At 35.9% G+C, this 22,587-nt stretch overlaps 1 protein-coding gene across 4 annotated transcripts in view; it reads left to right on the plus strand.

The window, feature by feature from the left end:
• LOC132140785 (CAP-Gly domain-containing linker protein 1-like) overlaps positions 1 to 22,587 on the plus strand; it is a 60,616-nt gene that overhangs the window by 28,055 nt on the left and 9,974 nt on the right. Inside the window, exons 7-20 of one of the 4 annotated variants that reach the window (XM_059549761.1) lie at positions 3,484 to 3,587; positions 4,769 to 4,829; positions 7,231 to 7,335; positions 12,683 to 13,582; positions 16,606 to 16,701; positions 17,234 to 17,291; positions 17,396 to 17,479; positions 17,576 to 17,732; positions 17,918 to 18,083; positions 18,736 to 18,951; positions 19,220 to 19,360; positions 21,115 to 21,200; positions 22,139 to 22,259; positions 22,424 to 22,476. In XM_059549761.1, the coding sequence (XP_059405744.1) occupies positions 3,484 to 3,587; positions 4,769 to 4,829; positions 7,231 to 7,335; positions 12,683 to 13,582; positions 16,606 to 16,701; positions 17,234 to 17,291; positions 17,396 to 17,479; positions 17,576 to 17,732; positions 17,918 to 18,083; positions 18,736 to 18,951; positions 19,220 to 19,360; positions 21,115 to 21,200; positions 22,139 to 22,259; positions 22,424 to 22,476 (2,348 nt within the window). The remainder of the gene's footprint in view (positions 1 to 3,483; positions 3,588 to 4,768; positions 4,830 to 7,230; positions 7,336 to 12,682; positions 13,583 to 16,605; positions 16,702 to 17,233; positions 17,292 to 17,395; positions 17,480 to 17,575; positions 17,733 to 17,917; positions 18,084 to 18,735; positions 18,952 to 19,219; positions 19,361 to 21,114; positions 21,201 to 22,138; positions 22,260 to 22,423; positions 22,477 to 22,587) is intronic. The other 3 variants (XM_059549762.1, XM_059549763.1, XM_059549764.1) reach the window with 3 other exon arrangements.

Here is a 22,587-nt window from a genome sequence, read left to right on the forward strand (position 1 = left end):
TGTTTCAGAAGTAGTGGTTGTGAAATAAATTAATAAACGTCATATTGTTTATTTAATTTATTCATCTATGACCGCAGTGTGTTGCCTTAATGTATTTGCATTTGATTGATTAGAGAATCTACTAATACTACAGTTACGGCATGTACATAATGTTTTAACTTTATCTCTAGATATTTCTCTGGCTTTTGACCCTGGGTCACCTCTATTTATTTAAAAGGGATAACAAGGGTGTGTGTATGACAGTAAGGCCTAGTCCCAATTTTATTTTATACCCCTAATTACCATTCTATAAAATGCTTACTGACACACACACACTCATATATTTGAGATTGTGAGATTATATCTCGATCTCTCAGATTAGCCATATTTGAGAAAAAGGTTTAGCGATTTCTTAAATATTTAAAATCTTCATTAATACATTTGTGTCTTTTTGTTCGCTCGGGAAAAAATCAAAACTATGAATTAACACGTGGAATTATATAGATTAAAAAAAAAAAAAGAGAAACAACTGAAAATATTTCATATTCTAGGTTCTTCAAAGTAGCCACCTTTTGCTTTGATTACTGCTTTGCACACTCTTGGCATTCTCTTGATGAGCTTCAAGAGGTAGTCACCTGAAATGGTCTTCCAACAGTTTTGAAGGAGTTCCCCGAGAGATGCTTAGCACTTGTTGGCCCTTTTGCCTTCTGTCTGCAGTCCAGCTCACCCCTAAACCATCTCGATTGGGTTCAGGTCCGGTGACTGTGGAGGCCAGGTCATCTGGCGCAGCACCCCATTACTCTCCTTCTTGGTCAAATAGACCTTGATGCCTTCAGTGTGACTCTACGATTTTCATAGTCATGAAAATAAAGAAAACTCTTTGAATGAGAAGGTGTGTCCAAACTTTTGGTTTGTACTGTATATATCTGCGCCAGATGACCTGGCCTCCACAGTCACCGGACCTGAACCCAATCGAGATGGTTTAGGGGTGCGCTGTCTGCGGTCCAGCTCACTGATGCTGAAAATTCAGCTTTGCATCACAGGAATAAATTATTTTTTTTAAAGTATATTCAAATAGAAAACTATTATTTTAAGTTGTAATAATATTTCACAATATTACTGCTTTTTCTGTATTTTTGATCAAATAAATGCAGGCTTGATGAGCAGAAGAAACTTCTTTCAAAAACATTAAAAATAGTAATGTTTCCAAACTTTTGGTCTGTACTGATATATATATATATATATATATATATATATATATATATATATATATATATATATATATATATATATATATATATATGTGTGTGTGTGTGTGTGTGTGTGTGTGTGTGTGTGTGTGTGTGTGTAAAAAATAGTGTATATTAGTGCTGGGCAACGGTTAAATTTTTTACTCCCAATTAATCACATGATTGTCTGCTATTTAATCGCATTATGCACAAAACTAATCATGCATTCAAAAGTAGTGTATTGTGCACTTTTTTTCATTTAAAAGTACTGCTATATGTGCAAAAGTGCAATAACATTTGGTTTGCAAACACTTTAAACAAATAAGGTGCTTTTTTTTTTACAGAAGTATTCCTTTAACGTAGTAGCTATTAAATTATTTCTTGTAAATCTTTAACATTAATTTAATTAAATACAAAACAAGCTATTTGTCACTGCCAGGACATTGTTTTTATAGAATATATATAGAAAAACAAGTTATGCTCAGACAGCAGAGCCTCGATCATAACATTACAACAGGCTTCTTTTGAGTAGAGACCTGCACAATCACAGCGGAGTGCAGCACAGGGTAACACTTGATAGGTGGGTAGAGACTCGTGTGTGCGGGATGCAGGAGAATAATTAGGGTGTGCTCACACTAGTAAATCTTAACCCCCAAAGCCTGGTTCATTTGACAAGTGTGATCGTTCCATTAGCAGTCTCTGACTCGGTTGGAAGAGGTGGGCAAGAGCGTGGTTCAGTTATATATAGATCATTGAGTGTGAGCGCTAACCACGTCGGAGTGCAGATCTTCTGATACATGCTGCATGATTACGTGAATATTTCTGAGCAGAACAATCGTGATATCGGAAACTTCCTATTTCCCATTTATGAAGTCATGATAATGAGCTCGTTGCATTCTTTTCTGTTAAAAATAACAGTGGACAGTGGTTTGTGAATGCTGATGCTTAGCATCGGGAGCATCCCCTCCTGTGACCCATGATTTGTCTGTATGTGTATTCACTGCCAGTGAGCGACGGACTTTCATAATTAAAAAAAAAAACTGTTAAAGTGCGATTTAAATAATTATCTGCGTTAATCAATTAATGTGTTAACACCATAATAACTTGTCAACTTGCCCAGCCCTTAGAAAAAAAAAAAGCTATCCAAACCTACCTTACCCTACGTGAAAAATGTATAGTCCCCTCCTGTTAAGTCATGAAAGAACTGTGATTAACCACATTATTTTAGAAAGCGGAGTTATTTCATGAGCCACACCCAGGCCTGATTACTGCCAGACCTGTTGAATCAAGAAATCACTTAAACCGATACTGTCTGACAAAGTGAAGCATGCTTAAAGAGCAACAAATGCCGCGATCTAAAGAAATTAAAAAACAGATGAGAAACAAAATAGTCTACGTGCATCAGTCTTTTCTAAGTTAAAAATCACTGCTGACCAAAAAGAACCCAAAGGCTCATCAAACATTTGCTAGAAAATATCTTGATTATCCCCAAAACTTTTGGGCAAATGTTATGTGGACTTATGAGACAAAAGTTTAACTTTTTGGAAGGTGTGTGTCCCATTACATCTGTTGTAAAACCAACACAGCATCTCATAAAAAGAACATCATACCAACAGTCAAACGTGGTGGTGGTAGTGTGGTGGTCTGAGGCTGTTTTGCAGCTTTAGAACCTTGGTGAATTGCCATAATTGATAGAACCATGAATTCTACACCCTATCAGAAAGCCCTGAAGGAGAATGTCCTGCCGTCAGTTTGTGACCTCAAGCTCACTTGTGTTCAATCAAACAATCAAAAGTCCGGAGATGCTATGGCATGACTTTAAACAGTCCATTCATGCTCACAAACCCTCCAATGTGGCTGAATTAAAACAATTCTGCAAAGAAGAGTGGGCCAAAATTCCTTCACAGCGATGTGAAAGATTTATTGGCAGATATCGCAAATGTTTAATTGCAGTTGTTGCTGCCAAGGGAGGCACAACCAGTTATTAGATTTACGGGGGACAATTACTTTTTCACATAGTGCCAGGCAGGTTTGGACAGCTTTTTTCCCTTAATAAATAAAATCATTATTTAAAAACTGCATTTTGTATTTACTTGGGTTATCTTTGTGTAATATTGAAATTTGTTTGAAAATCTGTGACAAACATGCAAAAAAATAAATAATCGTGCAAAAATATTTTCACAGCACTATATATATATAAAATATGATAAAAATAATTAATGCAAGTTATACGTTTAGATTAGTTAAATGTAAATGTTTTGAATCGTTTCTGTAGTATGTCTTGGAGGTTGATGCCAAAATGGACCAGCTGCGAGCGCTTGTGGAGGCTGCGGACAGAGAGAAGGTGGAACTACTCAACCAGCTGGAGGAGGAGAAGAGGTGTAGTATTAATGAATCAATTTAAGATTTCTTCATATTAAAGACTCCATGAAATCAGTTAGAATTTTGTGGCTTTTCATGACTTTTATAAATGTATTTGCATATAAATAACCTTAGAGCTAGTAGACAGAGTATTCATTGATAATGAATATTAATATTGTTGATGAAGGGGCATACGAAGTGTTCAGATGCAAAAGCCTATAACTGCCACCTGAAATGTTCTCAGGCTCATATGTTTATTTTCAGTTATTTCACTTTCATGGCCGTAAAAAGAATCCATTCATTGCCGTTAAAGTAAAATTACTATACCCACACCTAGGAGCCTGAGAAAAATGCTAATTTCAGAAGAAAACTTTAGATGGCACTTAGAGGCGTTTGCATTTTTATTCAATAATATTCATAGAATGAGAATGGGCTTTACCAAGAAATTAAAATGCTGACTTAATATATGTACCATACTGCCAATCTAAACTTGTATGACTTTCTTCATCTGCCAATCTCAAAAGATGATATTTTGAAGATTGCTGGTAACCAGTTTTGGTGACCTTTTACTCCGATTATTAAATGGCTCTGTGGAATACTTGATTCTGATTGGTCAGTCATGACATTCCAAGGTATATTATCCCTTGACAACAACTGGAAAAGCTGATAACATGGGCTCATCCGGGTAACAGCACTCAGCACTGTACTCTTGCTTGAATTTGTTTTCTTTGTGGAAGCTTTGTGTTTGTTTAGCTAATAAAATATTAAAACTCGATTCAAAATTGTGTACAATTCTTTAATTATGTCATCCTGGTATTGCGGACTCGTTTCATACAAACACAGCTGCTACTATTTTGCTAACAAACTGGTAAGGTTTTAAAACATTTTCGTCTTAATTTTATTGCCTTAATTATTTTTGTGGCGGAATGTTGTGTAATAAGTGGTTTGACTCCACCGTTTCCCTTAAATGTCTGTATAGTTTGAATTTGTTGCTTGCTGCAAATGCTGTCTTCACGAAATCTTTGCCTTCAAATATTTAAACTCAAATCAATATTTTGCGTATTTACTTATGTGGCAAGTAGCCATGTAATAAATGGGATAATGTACATCCAGCCGGTTGTTATCTCAGAATAAAATTACATGAAATCGCAAAAAGAAAATAAAAACTGACAATGACAAAGAATTATTGTCCCAAACAGGAAGGTGGAGGACCTGCAGTTTCGGGTGGAGGAAGCTTGCATTACCAAAGGAGATTTGGAGGTATTTGAAAGTTTTTGCTCTGATGTAACATTCAGACACACAGCTGTGGTCACACTAGACTTTGATCCATTCACTGAATTTACATGACAAGATGCGTGACCGATAGACGTCCTAAGTACCACAGTGCTGTGGGAAAGCTGAGTAGATGGTATGTTTTTCACATTTTCAGTGTTATCCATGTCTGTTATTTACATGTTTCTTGTTTATAACGGAAGCCCTAAGGCAGGAGTCTCCAACCCTGCTCCTGGAGAGCTACTGCTCTGCAGAATTCAGCTCCTACCCCAGTAAGACACACCTGAACCAGATAATCAAGGTGTTCAGAATTACTTCATGATTACAGGCAGGTAGGTGTGTTAGAGTAGGGGTGGAGCTGGAGTCTAGAGGATGGGTGCTGTCCTGCAGCAGGGTTGGAGATTGGGGTAATTAACGGTACAGGGCATATGGATGATCACACAGAAGGGCATATGGGTGATCACTTCCATTTGGAATTTGCCCAGTGAACCATTTTGTATAAAAACCACTGATCTATATATATGACTGGATCGACACAGGTAACTGATCCAACACAAAATATAGCCCATTTCTTTATGAACATAATTTTTCAGGAATTGTTAAACATGAGTACTAGTATCGGAAATGGATTTGAATATATTACAATGGATAATATAATAATGTTGTTAATATTGCTCTATAAATGAAAAGCTTAACTTACTATCTGGTAAATAAAGCTTTGTCTTTAAATCCGTACTGTATATGGTCAGTTATTTCTCTGAATAAATTCAGATTTCAGAATGAGCAGTTTGTAGTTTGTTATATATGTTGAGGTCATGTCTGTCTGATGTTTATCATGTTCATGATGCTAACTACTGTAATGAACGTAGCTTTTTAATAAGTAGGGGAAATTCGCGACCTTTAAAAAAATAACCATTTACATGCCTAGGGGGTGTTTGCAGTGTAATAATGTACAGAGATACTTCATATTTATAAACGCTGACTTGTTAGGTGATGTTTTCTCATTAAAATCATACAATTTCCTATTAATTCAATGGAACATTTATGCACACTAGGGATTACCAATATGGCGGCGCGGTGGCTTCACTTTAATGACGTCATGAGCAATCCAGTTCTATATTATAGATCAGTGATAAAAACACGTACTGTTACACCCCTATTGGAGATCCCTACTTTAAGTTGTGGTACCATATCTATATTTACTACTCTAATTTAAATTTCAAGCCAAATAATGATGAATCCACTTTTACCAGTTTTATTTTTAGACTGGACTGCCAGTTTTTTGTTGACCTAACAATGAAATTTCTCTATGTACCCATTCAGCAGACATTGAATTATATGCATTTTCAAATATTATACATATGTCTTGGTCACACTACTTTGAGTTCAATATATTTGTATGAATCATCTGCATAATAAGATTTTAAAGAGCTGTGATGTCTGTTAGTTTATATTTTCTGGTTTTCTCTTGCCCTATTCATGAATCAAGTACTCTTGATAGGTTCACTGATTGTTTCCAGCCTTCATTACTGCACATTTGAGTTGTTTTCATGTCTTGAGACCTACTTATTAAAAAATAACTCGTAGGTTATTTTCATCCATTAAAATTCATGAAACTGTTGGCTAATGATTTTAGGTTGTAAAACATGCAAATCATTTAGACAATGAATTCTTGTGGAGATGCTTTACATACTTGATCATTTGTAGCTATACTAAGTAAAATTGTTTTAAAATAAAAAAGGTCATTTGTTTTACAAGTGAATTTCCATGGAAAATGGATACTATATTATCAACTTTCAAGTTAATTTGTCAAGTTGCTCATCCAGCCCACAAAGTGTACAGCATGATGTTAAATTCAAATGATTCGTCTTTAAAAATAATCTTGGAAGTCTGTTGCATTTGGTAGAGGTATAAATACTGAATTAATCTGTAATGGTGTAACAAGTCACTAACATACATGAAGATCTCATTGTGCGAACTTCAGTATAATCATGTTTTAATTGATTTAGTGCTTAGTGCTTAGGAATAACTTTTTTATTGTTATTATTATTGTTCCTCTCCTCTTTGTTGTGGTCAAAGTACCGTTTTTGTTATTGTTCCTAACCATTATTATTCTGCATGGCGTTTGGCAATGTCTGGCGTTTTATTTGTTTGTTTGGCCATCATCAGCATGTCTATAAGCGTGGACCAATACTCTTGCATTACTTCCTCACACTTTCCTCAGTTGTGGCATTGATTTGACTTGCATTCATCACAACATCTTCCTGCTCCTGTTTTTCTGCGTTACATTTCCACAACTGTCCTCCTCACCCCTCGTCTTTCTGCATCAGGCTGGCATGTGATGGTGGCACTGGTTGTGTTTCTTCCTCTCCTCTTTCTGTACTAACAGACGCAGACGCAGTTGGAGCATGCCCTTCTTAAGGAGCTTGAACAGAGTCTTCTCTTTGAAAAGACCAAAGCTGACAAACTTCAGAGGGAGTTAGAAGACTCTAGGGTAATGGATCTTCACCTGGGCTACGGGTCAAGGGTCACTGAAGATATGCTACAATACATCAACATTTTTTCTATGTCAGGGCATCAGTGAGGGATCTTCAATGCATGATGTTCAATTATTCTAATTAATAACTAATTTGAGGAACGATTACTAACACACACTAAATATCTAATTGCTTTAATAATATTGTGGTGAATTAATATACATAAGTATGGAGAATGGAAATTTGTTTTGTACCAGGGTTCCTTCAGTCATAGAGAACTTGAAAACATCAGGTGATTACAAGTTGTCCTGTGGAAATCTGTACAAAATTTTTTTTTTACCGTTGAAACCAGATTTACATAAAAAAAAAACACAAAAACTTTTATTTCTTTGCTGTCATACATTAAATCAGAGTAAACTTTTTCTGTTTTAGAGCAATAAATATTAACATATCTTTTGCATTTGTTAAATGTCAGAATTGAGCGAGGGAGAATTTTTATGTATTTTTTTATCACTTTCATCAAAGTCAGAAGTATACATACACTTCCTTAGTGTTTGGTAGAATTGCCCCGAAACTGTTTCACCTAGGCCGGACGTTTTGGGTATCCTTCCACAAGCTTTCTACAATAGTTTGCTGGAATTTTGGCCCACTCCTCTTGACAGAACTGGTGTAACTGGGTCAGGTTTGTAGGCCTTCTTGCTTGCACTCGCCTTTTCAGTGCCGCCCAGAAATTTTCTATGGGATTGAGATCAGGGCTTTGTGATGGCCACTTCAATACCTTGACTTTGTTGTCCTTAAGCCACTTTGTAACTAATTTGGAGTTATACTTGGGGTCATTGTCCATTTGGAAGACCCATTTGCGCCCAAGCTTTAACTTCCTGGCTGATGTCTTCAGATGTTGCTTCAAAATATGCACAAAATGTTCTTTTCTCATGATGCCATGTATTTTGTGAAGTGCAAAGCAGCCCCACAACATTATACTACCACCCCCATACTTCACGGTTGGGATGGTGTTCTGAGGCTTCAAAGGTTCGCCCTTTTTCCTCCAAATATACCGTTTATCATTATGGCCAAATAGTTCGTTTTTTTTTTTCATCAGACCACAGGACATGTCTCCAGAAATTAAGATTTTTGTCCCCATGTGCAGTTAACTGTAGTCTGGCTTTTTTTATGGTTGTTCTGAAGTAATGGTTTTCTCCTCCCAGAGTAACCTTTTAGCTCATAGTGGTACAGGACTCGTTTTACTGTGGATAATGACACGGTCTTACCAGTTTCAGCTAGCATCTTTACAAGGTCTTTTGCTGGTGTCCTGGGGTTGATGCGCACAGTTCGCACCATAAATGTTCCTCTCTGGGACTAAGAATCCGTCTACTTCCTGAGCGGTATGATGGTTATACATTCCCATGTTTTTTATACTTGCGTATTATTGTCTGAACAGATGAACGTGAGACCTGGGATGAGCCACACTTGTGGAGGTCCACAATTCTTTACCTGATGTCTTGGTTGATTTCTCTTGATTTTCCCATGATGTCAAAGAAAGAGGCTCTGCGTTTCAGGTGTGCCTTTATATGCATCCATAGGTGTGCCACCAATTAACTCAAATGGAATCAATTAACCTATCAGAAGCTACTTAAGCTCAGAATGGAATCATCTGGAGTTTTCTTTTTGTTTAAAGACACATTAAACTTAGTGTATGTATACTTCTGACTTTGATGAAAGTGATAAAACATTCTGACATTTTAACAAATGCAAAAAATATTTTAATATTTATTGATCTAAAACAGAAAATGTTTACTCTGATTTAATGTATGACAGTAAAGAAATTAAAGTTTTTGTGTTTTTTTTCTGAAGTGCATGTAAATATCTGGTTTCCACTGTATATATTTTATATACAGAGTGCACTGGTTGGTTCTGGATTTTGGTTTTTCCATGTATTTTTCCCATAGGGATTAAAAAAAATTTTTTTTTTGTTAAAGCATTTTAAGCCATGAACCAAACCACCACCTATAAAGCAAATTACTACAACTTTTATTAGAAGCACAAAATTATTTACAGGGTTCGTACAAGGTGCATAAAGTGCTTGAAGTACTTGAATTGACTTTTTGAAATGTAAGTCCTGTAAACGGCCATGTTTTGGAGAAGGTACATGAGAAGTACTTGAATTTTTGAAGGGCAGTATATATGAAATAAGTGTTTTGTTTTCTCTATAAAACCATATTTTTATGCAAAATTAACGATGCAGCGCAAAATTACTCGAGGTGAAAAGAGGTCTCGCGATATTAGTATAAGTAGTGTTTGTGGTAAAACTTTTGATAGTGCTTGCATTATGTTGTTCGGCCTTTTATTGCATGTGCTGTTCATTTGGGTTTATAATTATATTTATTATACATTATAATACATAATATACTTAATGTTATTTTCATATTTTGTGTAGGCATATTACATTATGTAAGCCTATTTTATCAGGGTTGTTCAATTAAAATTGTATTGCTTAAAAATATCAGATGACTCAACTGTCAAAATAATCAAGTATCTGTATATCTTGTGAGCTAAGTGTAGTGTCACACCCTAATGTTGATAAGTGGTGATATAGCTCATTGTTTCCCAAGTGCTTTCAATCTTCAGTTCAATCATATATTCATGAAAAAAAACATTTTGAATAGGAAAGCGATAAGCACGTGTTTGTGCTGCACTTTATTGTTGCCATTTTGTATTATTAGTTTATTAGAATTTTAAAGATAATAACAATATTGTTTGATAAGCGAGTTCACTGATTTTAGTCCTTGAAAACCAAAAATGTAGTGCTTGAAAAGTGCTTAAAAGTCCTGAATTTCATTTAGCACTTTTTGTATGAACCCTGTATTTAAAAATCGGAAAAAAGACAAAGGTTTAAGAGTGTACTTAACGGTTTCAAAGAAATGTAAAGAAATATAAAATTACTCGATTAAAGTTGATTTATGTGTATATGTAGTGGTCAAAACCGATGTCCGGAGAGGATATTTCTAATTTGCTAACTCTTTCTCTACTAGACTTTTTGAAAAAAGTTGCCAGCCACTGCCAGCATTTTTGATAATTAGTGGTGCTTGCCGGAGGCAAAGTTAGTGGTGCTTGCCGGAGGCAAAGCATCACTATTATTATCTCACATACTTATTCTTCTTCTTCCGTACAAAATTTCGGCGCGTAACTCGTCCCAGAGTTTTTGTCACAGACCAACGAAACAGGCGTCAAATCGTGCGGCCTATTCGGGAATGGTGTGCTATGACTTTTATAAGCGATCGGGCGTACGATGTTCGTACAGCGGGCGAAAAATCAGCCGAAAAAATCGCATAGACAATGCATTATGGAAAACTTTGACGGATCGTAGCTCCGAGAGAGAATTTTGCAGAAACATGTGAATCACCACATTTGGAGAGGCTATCAGGCTGTGCGAGAACATACCCCGCAGTGGGGTATAAGTTGTACCCCTGGGGCGCATGAGCCCCCCAAAGTTGCCCCATAGACATACTATGGTGAGAGATCGCCCATGAAACACTGTGTTTTTCCTACTATGGGAAATTACATAGGGATTTTGTATTGAACATAACTCTAGATCACAGTGTCATAGAGACAAGGGGGTGGGCTCATTTTGATCAGGCAACCAATCAGACTCTCAGGATCATTATGAAGCTATCAAGCCACGCCCTAGCAACCATATAGAGTACGATAGTAACAAGCTCCATAGACTTCCATTGAAAAAGATAAAATTAATAACTTTGGATAGAAGTGTCATAGAAACATGAGGGAGGGCTCGATTGACTCGGGGCAGCTAACGGCCAATCACAAATCACCTTCAAGATTTCTTAGCCACGCCCTAGCAACCATTTAGAGCACCCTAGCAACCCAAAGCATAGAGGGATATAGCACCATTATGAGCAAAAAGTTGAGGAGGCCTGGAGGACAGACACAAGTTATCGCACAGGCTCAGTCGATCTCGCTCTCATTCACTGTCTGTTTAGGCTTGTTAAGTGTGACTCTATGGACCCTCTACTTGGTTAATATTCAGTCCACATGCATTAAGTGTAAACGAGAAGGGCACAACCTTATGAAAAAAGAAAACCGGTAGCAGTTGCTGAGGTTCTTGCATTCCTCTGCGGTTTACTTGTCAATAATGCGGAATTGCGATATTGCATTTATATATAATATTCATTACCATCATCAAAGCAAAGATGCAGTAGATCGCTTCCATCAGCACCCCCAAAACTAGCACAGTGCTTTACCACTTCCAGTAATGACATTTCACTAAGTAACATTTCATCAGGACATTCTGGATTCATTGAATCATTCATTCAATCAGGAGATGCGTAATAGCGCCCCCATGTGTATAACAGAGGAAGCCTGGAAAATTCCTTGTTTGGCGGTGGAAAGAGTTAATGACCCTACAAGATCTAAATATATTGTGACGATGAAAACACTTAGTTAAGGTTTTTAGCGGACACAATTACTTGGCAAAAAGCAAACTACAGTTTATCACTGAATGTGGATTTTATTTTACTATGTACAAAAATGCATAGAAAAACAAAAAGCTTAGAGATAAAAGGATACATTAAAAACATAAGAATATAAGAACATTATAAGAATATAATTATTAACTATTTTTTCTTGTATGATACAAGTTGTTTCATTGCATTATTACAAATGAAACAGTTAAGTGGATATATTAATTTTACACCCATAGCACAACTATTCACTATGCTTACAAAATCCTTAAAATGTTTTAATAAATGATGTCTATTTTCCTAGACCGGACATCACTTTTGGCCACTTCTGTATATATAGACAAAATATATTTTATGTTTATTACAAAATCACTCACCACTACATCAAATATGGGTAATGTACTTTTTTTTCAGCAGGGTTTAAAAGTTTATAGGTTATTGTTAAAAATCAGTTCTTTTTTTTTTTTTTTTTACTTACTGAACCCAGCTATTGCAGTCTTTTATAGAGAGGTAGTGTAAAGCAGAGGGTTGAAGGTCCTACTCAATTAAATTGGATTAAGATAAATCAAACCAACTGGCATATAAATGTAAATCCATTCAAGTGTGGGAACCCAGTTAGATGACAGTTTTGGGTTGGTGGTTGTTCACCCTCTTGTAAAGTCCTTAATCCTCCCAATTCTGTCCCAGTATTTTTATTTTTTTATTTTTTTTACTTGGCTTACACAACATTGCTCCTATAAATTGAATGGAACTATATTTCTATGAAAATATATTTAAATTAGCCACTTAAACCTGAAAAGATGGGCATATCCATACCACCAGATTCATTCTCACTTATCCATACAGCACACATACAATAGTTAACTAAAAGAGCATTTTTTTCTTTTAGGTGGCCACAGTCTCTGAGAAGTCCCGTATATTGGAGTTGGAGCGGGATCTTGTGTTGAGGAATAAGGAGGTAGCTGCACTCCGTAAGTCACTGGAAGCTTTACCAGGGCAGGATGGGGTTACTGACTCCACCATGGCAGTACTCCAGGAGGAACTCTGTTCCCTCAGTACACAGCTGGCCACTCAAAGGGATAGTCACCAAGCAGAGCTCTCTTCCTTGCGTGAGATGCTTGCGTCTCGAGAAAAAGAACACAGTGAATCTCTGTCACAGCTCCAGTCATCCTCCGGTCGCTTATCGAAGGATAACGAGCAGCTTTTAGGTCAGCTGGCGAAATCCAAGGAGGAGAATTCAAATATCATTGAGGAGTGGCGTGCTAAACTAGCATCAGTTGAGTCCTCACACCAGCAAGCCTTGGAAGAGCTCAAAACCTCCCATGAGGCAAGCAAATCTGAGCTGCTAGAGGTACACAATGCTCTGGAACAGTTGAAATTCACACACAAACTGGAGCTCGAAGAGCTTGCTAACAAACATGCTTCTGAAACCATGGGGTGGACAGGTGAAGCCAAAGAGCACCAGGCACAGCTCCTGAAAGTCACAGAAGAGAATGAACGGCTGGTAGAAACACTACGCACCAATTTGGAGAAGGCAGAGGAGCAGCACCTGGTGGAAATGGAGGAGGTCTTGGGAAAACTTCACAGTGCTGAGCTCAGGGTAAAAGAGCTAGAGGACACGGGAGTTAAGTTAGGTCAGCAGTTGAATGAAAAGTCACAAGAAGCTCTGGAGCTAAAAACAGCCATTCAGACTCTGCAGTCACAGCAAAGTCAAGGGAACCAAGAAATGCAAAGGTTATTGACCCAAATAGAGGAGGCAAAATGCCAGTCCAGATCTCAGGAAGAAAAGGTAGGCCTTCCTGTCCATTTGCAAATAGAACATGCATAACAAGGAATCTACAAAGGCTGATAATGAACAATCAACAGAAGTTGCCAAAGATTTTGGCAAAAAAGCTGTTCTTTGAAGTGAGAACTCCATTTATTTTTAGATATTCCAAGACACCCTAAACCATTTAGTGATTAAATAATGGTTAGATCAAAAATAACAAATGTAGATTGTAAACAAAAAAGCACTAGTTGAGTGCTTATTAATTTGATTAATAGTATTTCTATTTGTAGTTTATATAAAAAATAATTTCTATTAGTTATTTTGTAGAAACATTGATTGCATGCCTCATACAATGCAATGAGAGTAAATATAAATATAATGCTGTTATCAACACATACCATTAGCAGAATGTCCAAGTTGTTCTTTTCTATTCAGCATAAAAGCTCAGTGATAAGTCATTTTAAAATAATTTTAGGAGCATTTCCGCTATTCTGAAGCCATAAAATAGCTTTATATGACAAACAGGCAGGAATCATTCTGTTTGCTTTAGTTTTCAAATCTCATTTGACAAATTGAAGGCGCATTGTGCCAAATTTGACATCAGTGGTGTTCAGGTCATTCATTTTCAGTCATTCATTCTTATGGTTTGATTTTGTCATTTGTACATTCTGCATAATAGGGCTGCATGATTAATAAAAAAAAAAAGGTCAATCACAGTATGGCTTAGTGCAAATTGTAAATTTTCAAAGACTGATTTAATTAAGAAAATATATGTGCTGTGTTTGAGTGAAGTGCAGCACTGAGTTCATACATGAGCAGCTTATGATCTGCCATTGTTTGCAGCATCTCAGAGCGGCTCAGTTCACAGTAAATGCTGCTCCAAACTAACTACATATCTGCATCTATGCTGAGTTTGGGTATCTTTAACCTGCATTTGGGAACTCAACATGTGCCAACAATTTTTGCAGCTACTTGCTGTCAAAATAAAAGTTTGATGGATATTAAAATAGCCATAAATATTAGTGTTGTAATTTTACAATCTCTATCTATCTATCTATCTATCTATCTATCTATCTATCTATCTATCTATCTATCTATCTATCTATCTATCTATCTATCTATCTATCTATCTATCTATCTATCTATCTTATCTATCTGTGCGTGTGTGCGTGCGTGCATATATATATATATATATATATAAGATTTAAGATTCAAGATTTTTATTCGTCACATACAAAATTATATATAGCATATATAACCAGCAGTGAAATGTGAGTCAGGTCCACTCCATGGACAGTGCAATTATTAAAGAAAACAACACAGATGAAAATATACATAAATATAGCTGTGTAAGAATGAAATAAAAGTAAACAATAAAAATATAAGAATAAAATATAAAAAAGATGTATATTGTAGAGTTAAATATAGAACCCAAAATAATGTGCATGAAAGTAATCTGTAGTCTTAAATATTAAGATACACAGGGATGTAAAATGTGCATATGTGCATTATACTGTAGTCTTAAATATTAAGATACACAGGAATGTACAAGAGGCAAATGTGCAAACAGGTTGACACTGTCAGTATGTCAATGTGAGGTAAAGAATGATAAATGTAAATGAATATAATATATTAGGGCTGGGCAACGCATTAATTGATTAACGCCGACAATTATTTTATCACGCGTTATGAAAGTCTGTTGCTCACTGGCAGTGAATACACATACATACAAATCATGGGTCACAGGAGGGGGTGCTCCCGATCAAATTATTTAGGCTAAGCATCAGCATTCACAAACCACTGTCCACTGTTATTTTTAACAGAAAAGAATGCAACAAGCTCGTAATCATGACTTTATAAGTTGGAAATAGGAAGATTCCGATAGCACGTGGAGTAAATCGTTTTGTTAAAAATCGATTGTTTGTGGTTTATTATTTTGAGTTGTATGGGACCCAATAACAAATGTCCCTCTCACAATATATTGCTTTACAGATATATCGCTTCGTACGAATTTGGACGAATTCGATGTGAGGTAGGTTTGGAAATATTCACGTAATCATGTAGCATGTATCAGAAGATCTGCACTCTGGTGTGGTTAGCGCTCACACTCACTGATCTATATATAACTGAACCGCACTCTTGCCCACCTCTTACAACTGAGCCAGGGACTGCTAAACGGAACGATCACACTTTGGGGGGCAAACGCGCTCCGGCACGGTTAAGATTGCCTAGTGTGTGCATACCCTAATTATTCTCCCACATCCTGCTCACACGAGTCTCTACCCACCCATCAAGTGTTGTCCCACGCCGCACTCTGCTGCGATGGGTCCCGCGATCGTGCATAGGAAGGTGCCTCTCGAGGCTCTAGACTCTGAACATAACTTGTTTTTCTATAACAAACTATAAAATACTTTCTATAAAAACGTTCATGTCCTGGCAGTGACAAATAGCTTGTTTTATATTTATTTTAATTACATTAATGTTATAAGTTGAGATTTAGGCTGCAATAAATATTTTAAACTGCTACTATGTAAAAGGAACACTGTTGCTGTGAAAAGCAAATTAATAGTGTTTGCAAACCAAATTATTATGTGTGTTATCTATATACACACACACTCTAATGTTTTTCCTATTTTATAGTAAAATATTATAATAGATATTTATTTGGTTTATTTAGTATTTTATATTTTTATTTGGTACTATGAATTCCTTTTGCTATTTTTGTTTTATAGCCATATAAAATGTATACAATTACAATTTTTCTTTGCTAAATTGTGTGACCCAACAAACCTGGATTTATTTATTATTTTAATTCACAATCGCAATTTTTATCCGATTTTTTTTTTTTCAAATCATGCAGCCCTATACATCAATGGTAACACTGTTCTTAAGAGTGTTCTGAGATGTTATTTTCCATGATATTTCAGTCCTTCACTTTTATTTTCCAATTTGTATGACTGGCAACTTTGAGTTTTTGTGTGTGACTTTCCTCATGTTTTGTCCCCCATCATTTCCCTCCATTATGGTGCTACACCTTGCTTTAGGTCACTGAGTTGAACTCCGTACTAGAGGGTAAACAGGAAGAGCTGAATGGCCTGTTGCATGAAAAGAGCTCTCTGGAGCAAGAAGTTAGTGAGCTGGTAAGTGACTGTGGAAAGATAACTGAATGTAAACTGACTGACTAGTTAAATTATCTCATGGAGAAAAAAAAAAAAAAAAAATGGCACTAAAATAACTGATAGTAGAAGCACTTAAAGGGATAGTTCACCCAAAAATGAATATTCTGTCATTCACATTTACTGTTTTTTTTTTTGCCCATACAGTGAAAGTCAGTGTGGTCCAATGTTGTGTAAACCCCACTGACTTTCAAAATATCATCTTGTGTGGTCCACAGAAGAAAGTAAGTCACAGAGGTCATTCATCTTTGGGTGAACAATTTATTTAAGTATCACAAGTACATGTGAAAGGCAGAAATAATGACATTGCTGATTATAGCCTGCTTGAGTGGCAGTGGTGAAGGTGGGGTTCTGGGGGTCTACGTTTAGGAAATGTAGGAGTTAAACTCAAAAACCACTCTGACTGTGCTGATCCTCTAATGCACCACACAACACAACAAAATAACAAAGCAAATACAAGGAATTAAATTCACAATTCACATTCTTAATTTTCTAGAAACAGAATCTTGAAAAAACATCTAATGATCAAGCCAAATCTGCTCAGACTAATCAAGGTATGTGTATGCACAGATTACACCGTTATGACTTGAAATATGTACAATTTTGTAAACCTTATTGAACTTTACATTCAGCACGGCTAATTTGCTGTCTATTTCAGAATTACGTGAGGAGCTCAGGAATAAAGAGGAACAATGCACATCTCTCTCTGCTGAATTACAGGATATGAAGAGTCAGTTTGCTGGTCAGTACCAAGCTCTTCAATGAAATATGAATCTGTGAAAGAACTAATTAAAATGTCATGTTTGTAATTATGTTTGGTATCTTGTTCCATCTTAAGGTTTACAGAGAAATTTGAAAGCAAACGAAGAAAGGATACTGCTGCTGACCAAAGACAAATCTAAACTTGAGAATGATATTATGGACATGACAAAGTCATCAGGAGACAGTTCTACTCTAATAACAAAGCTGAATGAGGATATCAAGGAGAAAGAAAGGTCTTGCTTTAATATGCTTGATTAAAATGCTTACAAACAATACTGTACAGAAAGTATTTATCTCCATTTACTTTAGCGTAATTTAGTTTGTGAGGCCTTATATTTTGGTAGATTAAATTGTAATCTTACTAATTAAGCCTTATTTTAGTAATTCATACCCAATTCACAAATCCTACCTATTTCAGGAGACTAGACGAGCTTCAGAACCAGCTTGAAGAGGAGCGGGAGAAGGCAGCTCAGGCTGAGGAGAAATGGTCTCAAGCACAAGTCCAGGCTGAGAAGGAAGCCAAAATCCTTGAGAAGAGACACCAGGCAGAGCTTTCCAACCTGCAGGAGAGGATCAAGCTTTTGGTGAGAACTGTTAAACTCCTCCCATCACATACTTGGTGTTCCCAACGGAATAAAGACATTGTCTGATTCTATTGTTTAAGTGTAATGATTTGATGGTTATTTCACCAAGAAATTAAAGTTATCATCATTTTCTCACCTGCATCACGTTATTCATCTTCAAAACACAAAGTACAAACTTTTAAATGAAAACCTGAAAGGTTTCTGTCTCACCATTAAAGGTCCAGGTAACCTAAATGTAGAAGATCCTAAAGGGTCATAAAGGTTGCGTAAAATTAATCCATATGAATCAGTCAGTTTACTCCAGGATTTATTATCCTTTGAAGAGATATGATTACTTAATACGTTGAGCAGATTTAACTTTGTTGATCTTAAAAGTTTTCTAAGAAACCTCTCTGGTTTCATTAAATATCCTCATTTTTTTTCAAAGATTAACCAAAGTCTTATGGATCAACATAACTAGATGTTGATTAAATTTTCATGTTTGGATTAACTATCCTCTTTAACACTTCTAATTTTCTTAAAATTCCTGTTCTTAATTTAAATTGATTTGAACTTTTCTGCCAGTTCTGGTCATTTTCTCCCCTTTTTCATTCTGCTTATCAAGTGCACTCTTATATGACTTGAAAATTGCCATTTTCCCATGACTCCTCAGGAGAAGGGTGCTGAAGACAATCAGGCTAAATCCAAAGACATGCTTGCTTTGGGAGAGAAAGCTCTTGCAGATGCTGTGGAACAGCATACAAAAGAAATGCAGGAAATAAACAGGAAGTTTGAGAAAGTGCAACAGGAGCTCCAAGTGTCTCAGGATGAAAGCCTGGAGCTGAGGAAACAGATTGAGGAGTTGAAGACCTTCAAAGAAAAAGCTACAGTAAGACCATAATACTTAATTTGTGAAAGAGCATGGGGCTATTTGGACTATTCATGTACTGCAGTTGTAAGTGTAGGTCTTAAACTTTGCAGTGAAAATACTAGAATAGACAAATAGATTAAAAATCCATAAAAACTATTGGAAGAAATGGTAAAATTTATCAAATGTAGCATTTAATCTGTACTATGCTAAATGTCTCATGATGTTTAATCATAACCAGAATGTGACCTCAGGTTGAACTTTTCACCTACTTTTAATTTGCACGTAGGTCTCAGAGAAAGCAGAACAGACTACACAGGCTTCACTGGAGAGACTGACCCAGGAGAACCAACAACTTCAGAAAGACAAGTCTGAGGCTGAGGCTCTGGTAACGCAGCTCAAGAACTCAATGGAAGAAATTCAGTGCAAGGTAAAATCATGCTGAGGTTAGAGAAGAATTATTCCAAGGTAAAACATTTAACACCTTTGTCATAGAAGGGACAAAAAGGGACGAAGTGTCACAGTCATGTCATCTCTGTGTGATTTCTAGTCTTTGGTAACAGGATTGTGACACTTCTACCATTTTTTTTTTGCAGTTCTGACTAGGGATGCACCGGTTGACCGGCCATAAATCGGAACCGGCCGGTTTTTGGTCTTTTTTCGGCTGATTTTTTCCAGAAATGCGCCCGCGTGCACATACTACATTGTAATCGTTCGCTATCATGTCATTTGTGTGGAAGTATTTTGAAATCTGTGCTCAGGACACGGGCAACCGTTCAGCACTGGAAGTGCAGAGCTACATGTCTGAGGCACAGATAGCAGGAAGCGATCAGCCGTTGGTGTACAGGTGCACAAATAAGAGCCTTTTCTGCGTGCACTGAAGCTGTGTTTCATTGGCTCAAGTAAAAAAATATAGATGTGAATCAGTACCCTAATTTGTTTTCTTTTAGTTGGATGAATGAAACACTTTGCATCTTTGTTTTATTCGCACCAACATTATTTGATTTTAACATTTTGGAATAATGTATTTATATAGCATACTTTTATTTAGTCTCACTGGTAAACCTTCTGTGCCGGGTCGCCTTCTGTGTGAAAGCAAACACGTCCCGGGATTGATTCCGGAACTGATCCCTGGTCGGGGACCTAGTGACATTTCCGGGTTCAGTCCCGGAACGAGCGCTGTGTGAACAAAAGCCAGATCTAATGCCATGTCGTAGTGATGATGCACGTTATTCGACTCTTTTACCAGGTGTTTTGAAGGAAGATCAACGGGACACATTACCCATGTATTTGCCGGAATTGCAGTGTGAAAGGGGCTTGAGTTTCACAGATACTACTACTACTAATAATATTTTTTTTTAAACCTTTTATTGTTTCCCAATTTTATTTTATTTTTTTCATTTAAATTTTTCTAGATTCTTTGTTTTTCAATTTTAATATTTGTGTATTCTGTTTTAATGGTTAAATTAGATTTTGGTAATCAAAATCAGGTCTTATTGAAATCATGAAACTTAATTTATTAGAAGTTGAATAAAAAAATATTTTTTATTAACCTTACTAAATTTCGAAATCCGTTCAATATTTATTTATTTTTTCAGTTTCAATATTTGTAAATTCTATGTTAATGGTTTAAAAAAAATATTAATAATTAAAAAGCATGTCATTAAAACAATTTAATGTATTTTTTATTATTGCACTTAGACATTAAGCAGTCTATTTTAACTTTTCTGAATTTATGATTTTATAGAACCTTAGAATGAACCTTCTTCTTCATTATTATTATTACTTTGAGAAGTACTTTCGACTGTACATTAATTACTAATTAATTATTTGTCACACAATGGAAGCTTACGAGGCAAATGTGTAGCACCACAAATAAAGAAATGTGCTGTATCTATCCTCAAAGTACTGTTTACAGAGAGGAAAAACTGTAAAAACTTACAGGAATTACATCTGTAAGGTCTAAATAGACATTCATCTTCCTGGGAAAGTTGGCCTGCTGGTAAAAGCGCAATTTATACAAATGTGCCGTTCAGATAACTTGTGTAAATGCCAATTTGAGCTGCAAATTTGTTTTTAAATCCTACATATAGGCTATTTCTCCTCAGATAATTCTCCTAGAATAATTTATATTTAGTAATGTCTACTTCATGCTGCTCATTGTCTTCTCTGTACTTGTTGTAGCTGGATGCTTTGAAGCAGCAGAACTCACAGTATCAAGAGAATCGGAGTTCTGACAGTCAGAAGATCTGCAGCCTCAGTAAAGAGATGTGAGTGTCTACAACTGAATTCTTTGGAATTGTGTAGATTAAAGGGTTAGTTCACCCAAAAATGAGAATTAGGCCATAAATTACTCACGTTGAAGTCATCCTAGGTGTATATGACTTTCTCCTTTCATTCGAATGCAGTTGGAGTTATTTTCAAAATTGTCTTTGATCTTTCAAGCTGTTTGATGCCACTCAGCAGTTGTTGCCCTGCATCAGTCCAAGATAATTTAAATAAAAAACTAATCCATAAAAAAAAGTGTCTCACACAGCTCCGGTGGGGTGAACAAAGGCCTTCTGTAGCGATTTGATGTGTTTTTGTAAGAAAAATATCCATATTGAAAACGTAATAATCACTTTAATCTAGCCTTGCACTCACTGTTGTAAAATGGAAGCAGTTCCGGGCGGATGACGTATAGAGGTCAGTGTTTTTGTAAGATAAAAGACAAATTTTAAAATAACTCCAACTTGGTTTGTATGAAATAAGAAGGTCATATACACCTAGAATGACTTCAGGGTGAGTAATTTATGGCTTAATTTTCATTTTTGGGTGAACTTACCTTTTAAGTAATTTCTGTATGATATTCATTCAAATTATTATTAGGGCTGGGCAAAATAAATCTGTGATTTAATATTTGCCGGTTAACATGTTACAAATAATTGACACCGTTAATAGAACATCTATTGTGGGATTTTTATTTTTATTTTTTTTTTATCCTTGAAGTAGTTATATAAATGTCTTTTTCTCAAATTCTTTGGTTATCATTACATGTTTTTTGTCTGCGTCACTACATTCAATCAACAACACCAAATTCACTTGTGACAAAGTTCGAATGTGACATCATTGTAGTGTGGTTTTTTGGGGAACAGCGTAAAACAGTGGTTCTCCTGCAGTTCAAAGGAGTCAAAAGAGGCCTTAATAAACATAATTTTGTGTATTACAGTGAGGAGTTGAAACAAGCAGACTCTGAAAAAGCCCAGGCAGTTGAGGCTCTGAAAAATGAGAAGGAAAATCTAACACTGGAACTTGCCAGCAGCCACAAAGACAGTAACATTCTGCTAAATGTATGTTAAGCAAAATGTGTGTAATATTTTACTGTCAAAATCCAGATGCTTAAACTAATTTCTGTGTTTGTTTGTTTTTTTATATTATCTTGTTCTCATTTATTTGTTATATATTTTGTGAGAAGTAAATATCCTGATTTCTCTTCGCTGTTATCTTAATGCAGCTCAAAAAGCAGTGTGACAGTCTCAACAACCAATTGAAGGAGATGAAAATGAGGTAATATATTTTTTTTTTGAAAGTTCATATATGTACAGAGGAGAATTTGTTGCAGTATCAAGATGGCGTTACGGACAGTGACTGTGTTTGTTTCAACTGATCTGTCCTATA

The sequence above is a fragment of the Carassius carassius genome, chromosome 5, assembly GCF_963082965.1.
Source record: "Carassius carassius chromosome 5, fCarCar2.1, whole genome shotgun sequence".
Taxonomy (NCBI): Eukaryota; Metazoa; Chordata; class Actinopteri; order Cypriniformes; family Cyprinidae; genus Carassius; species Carassius carassius.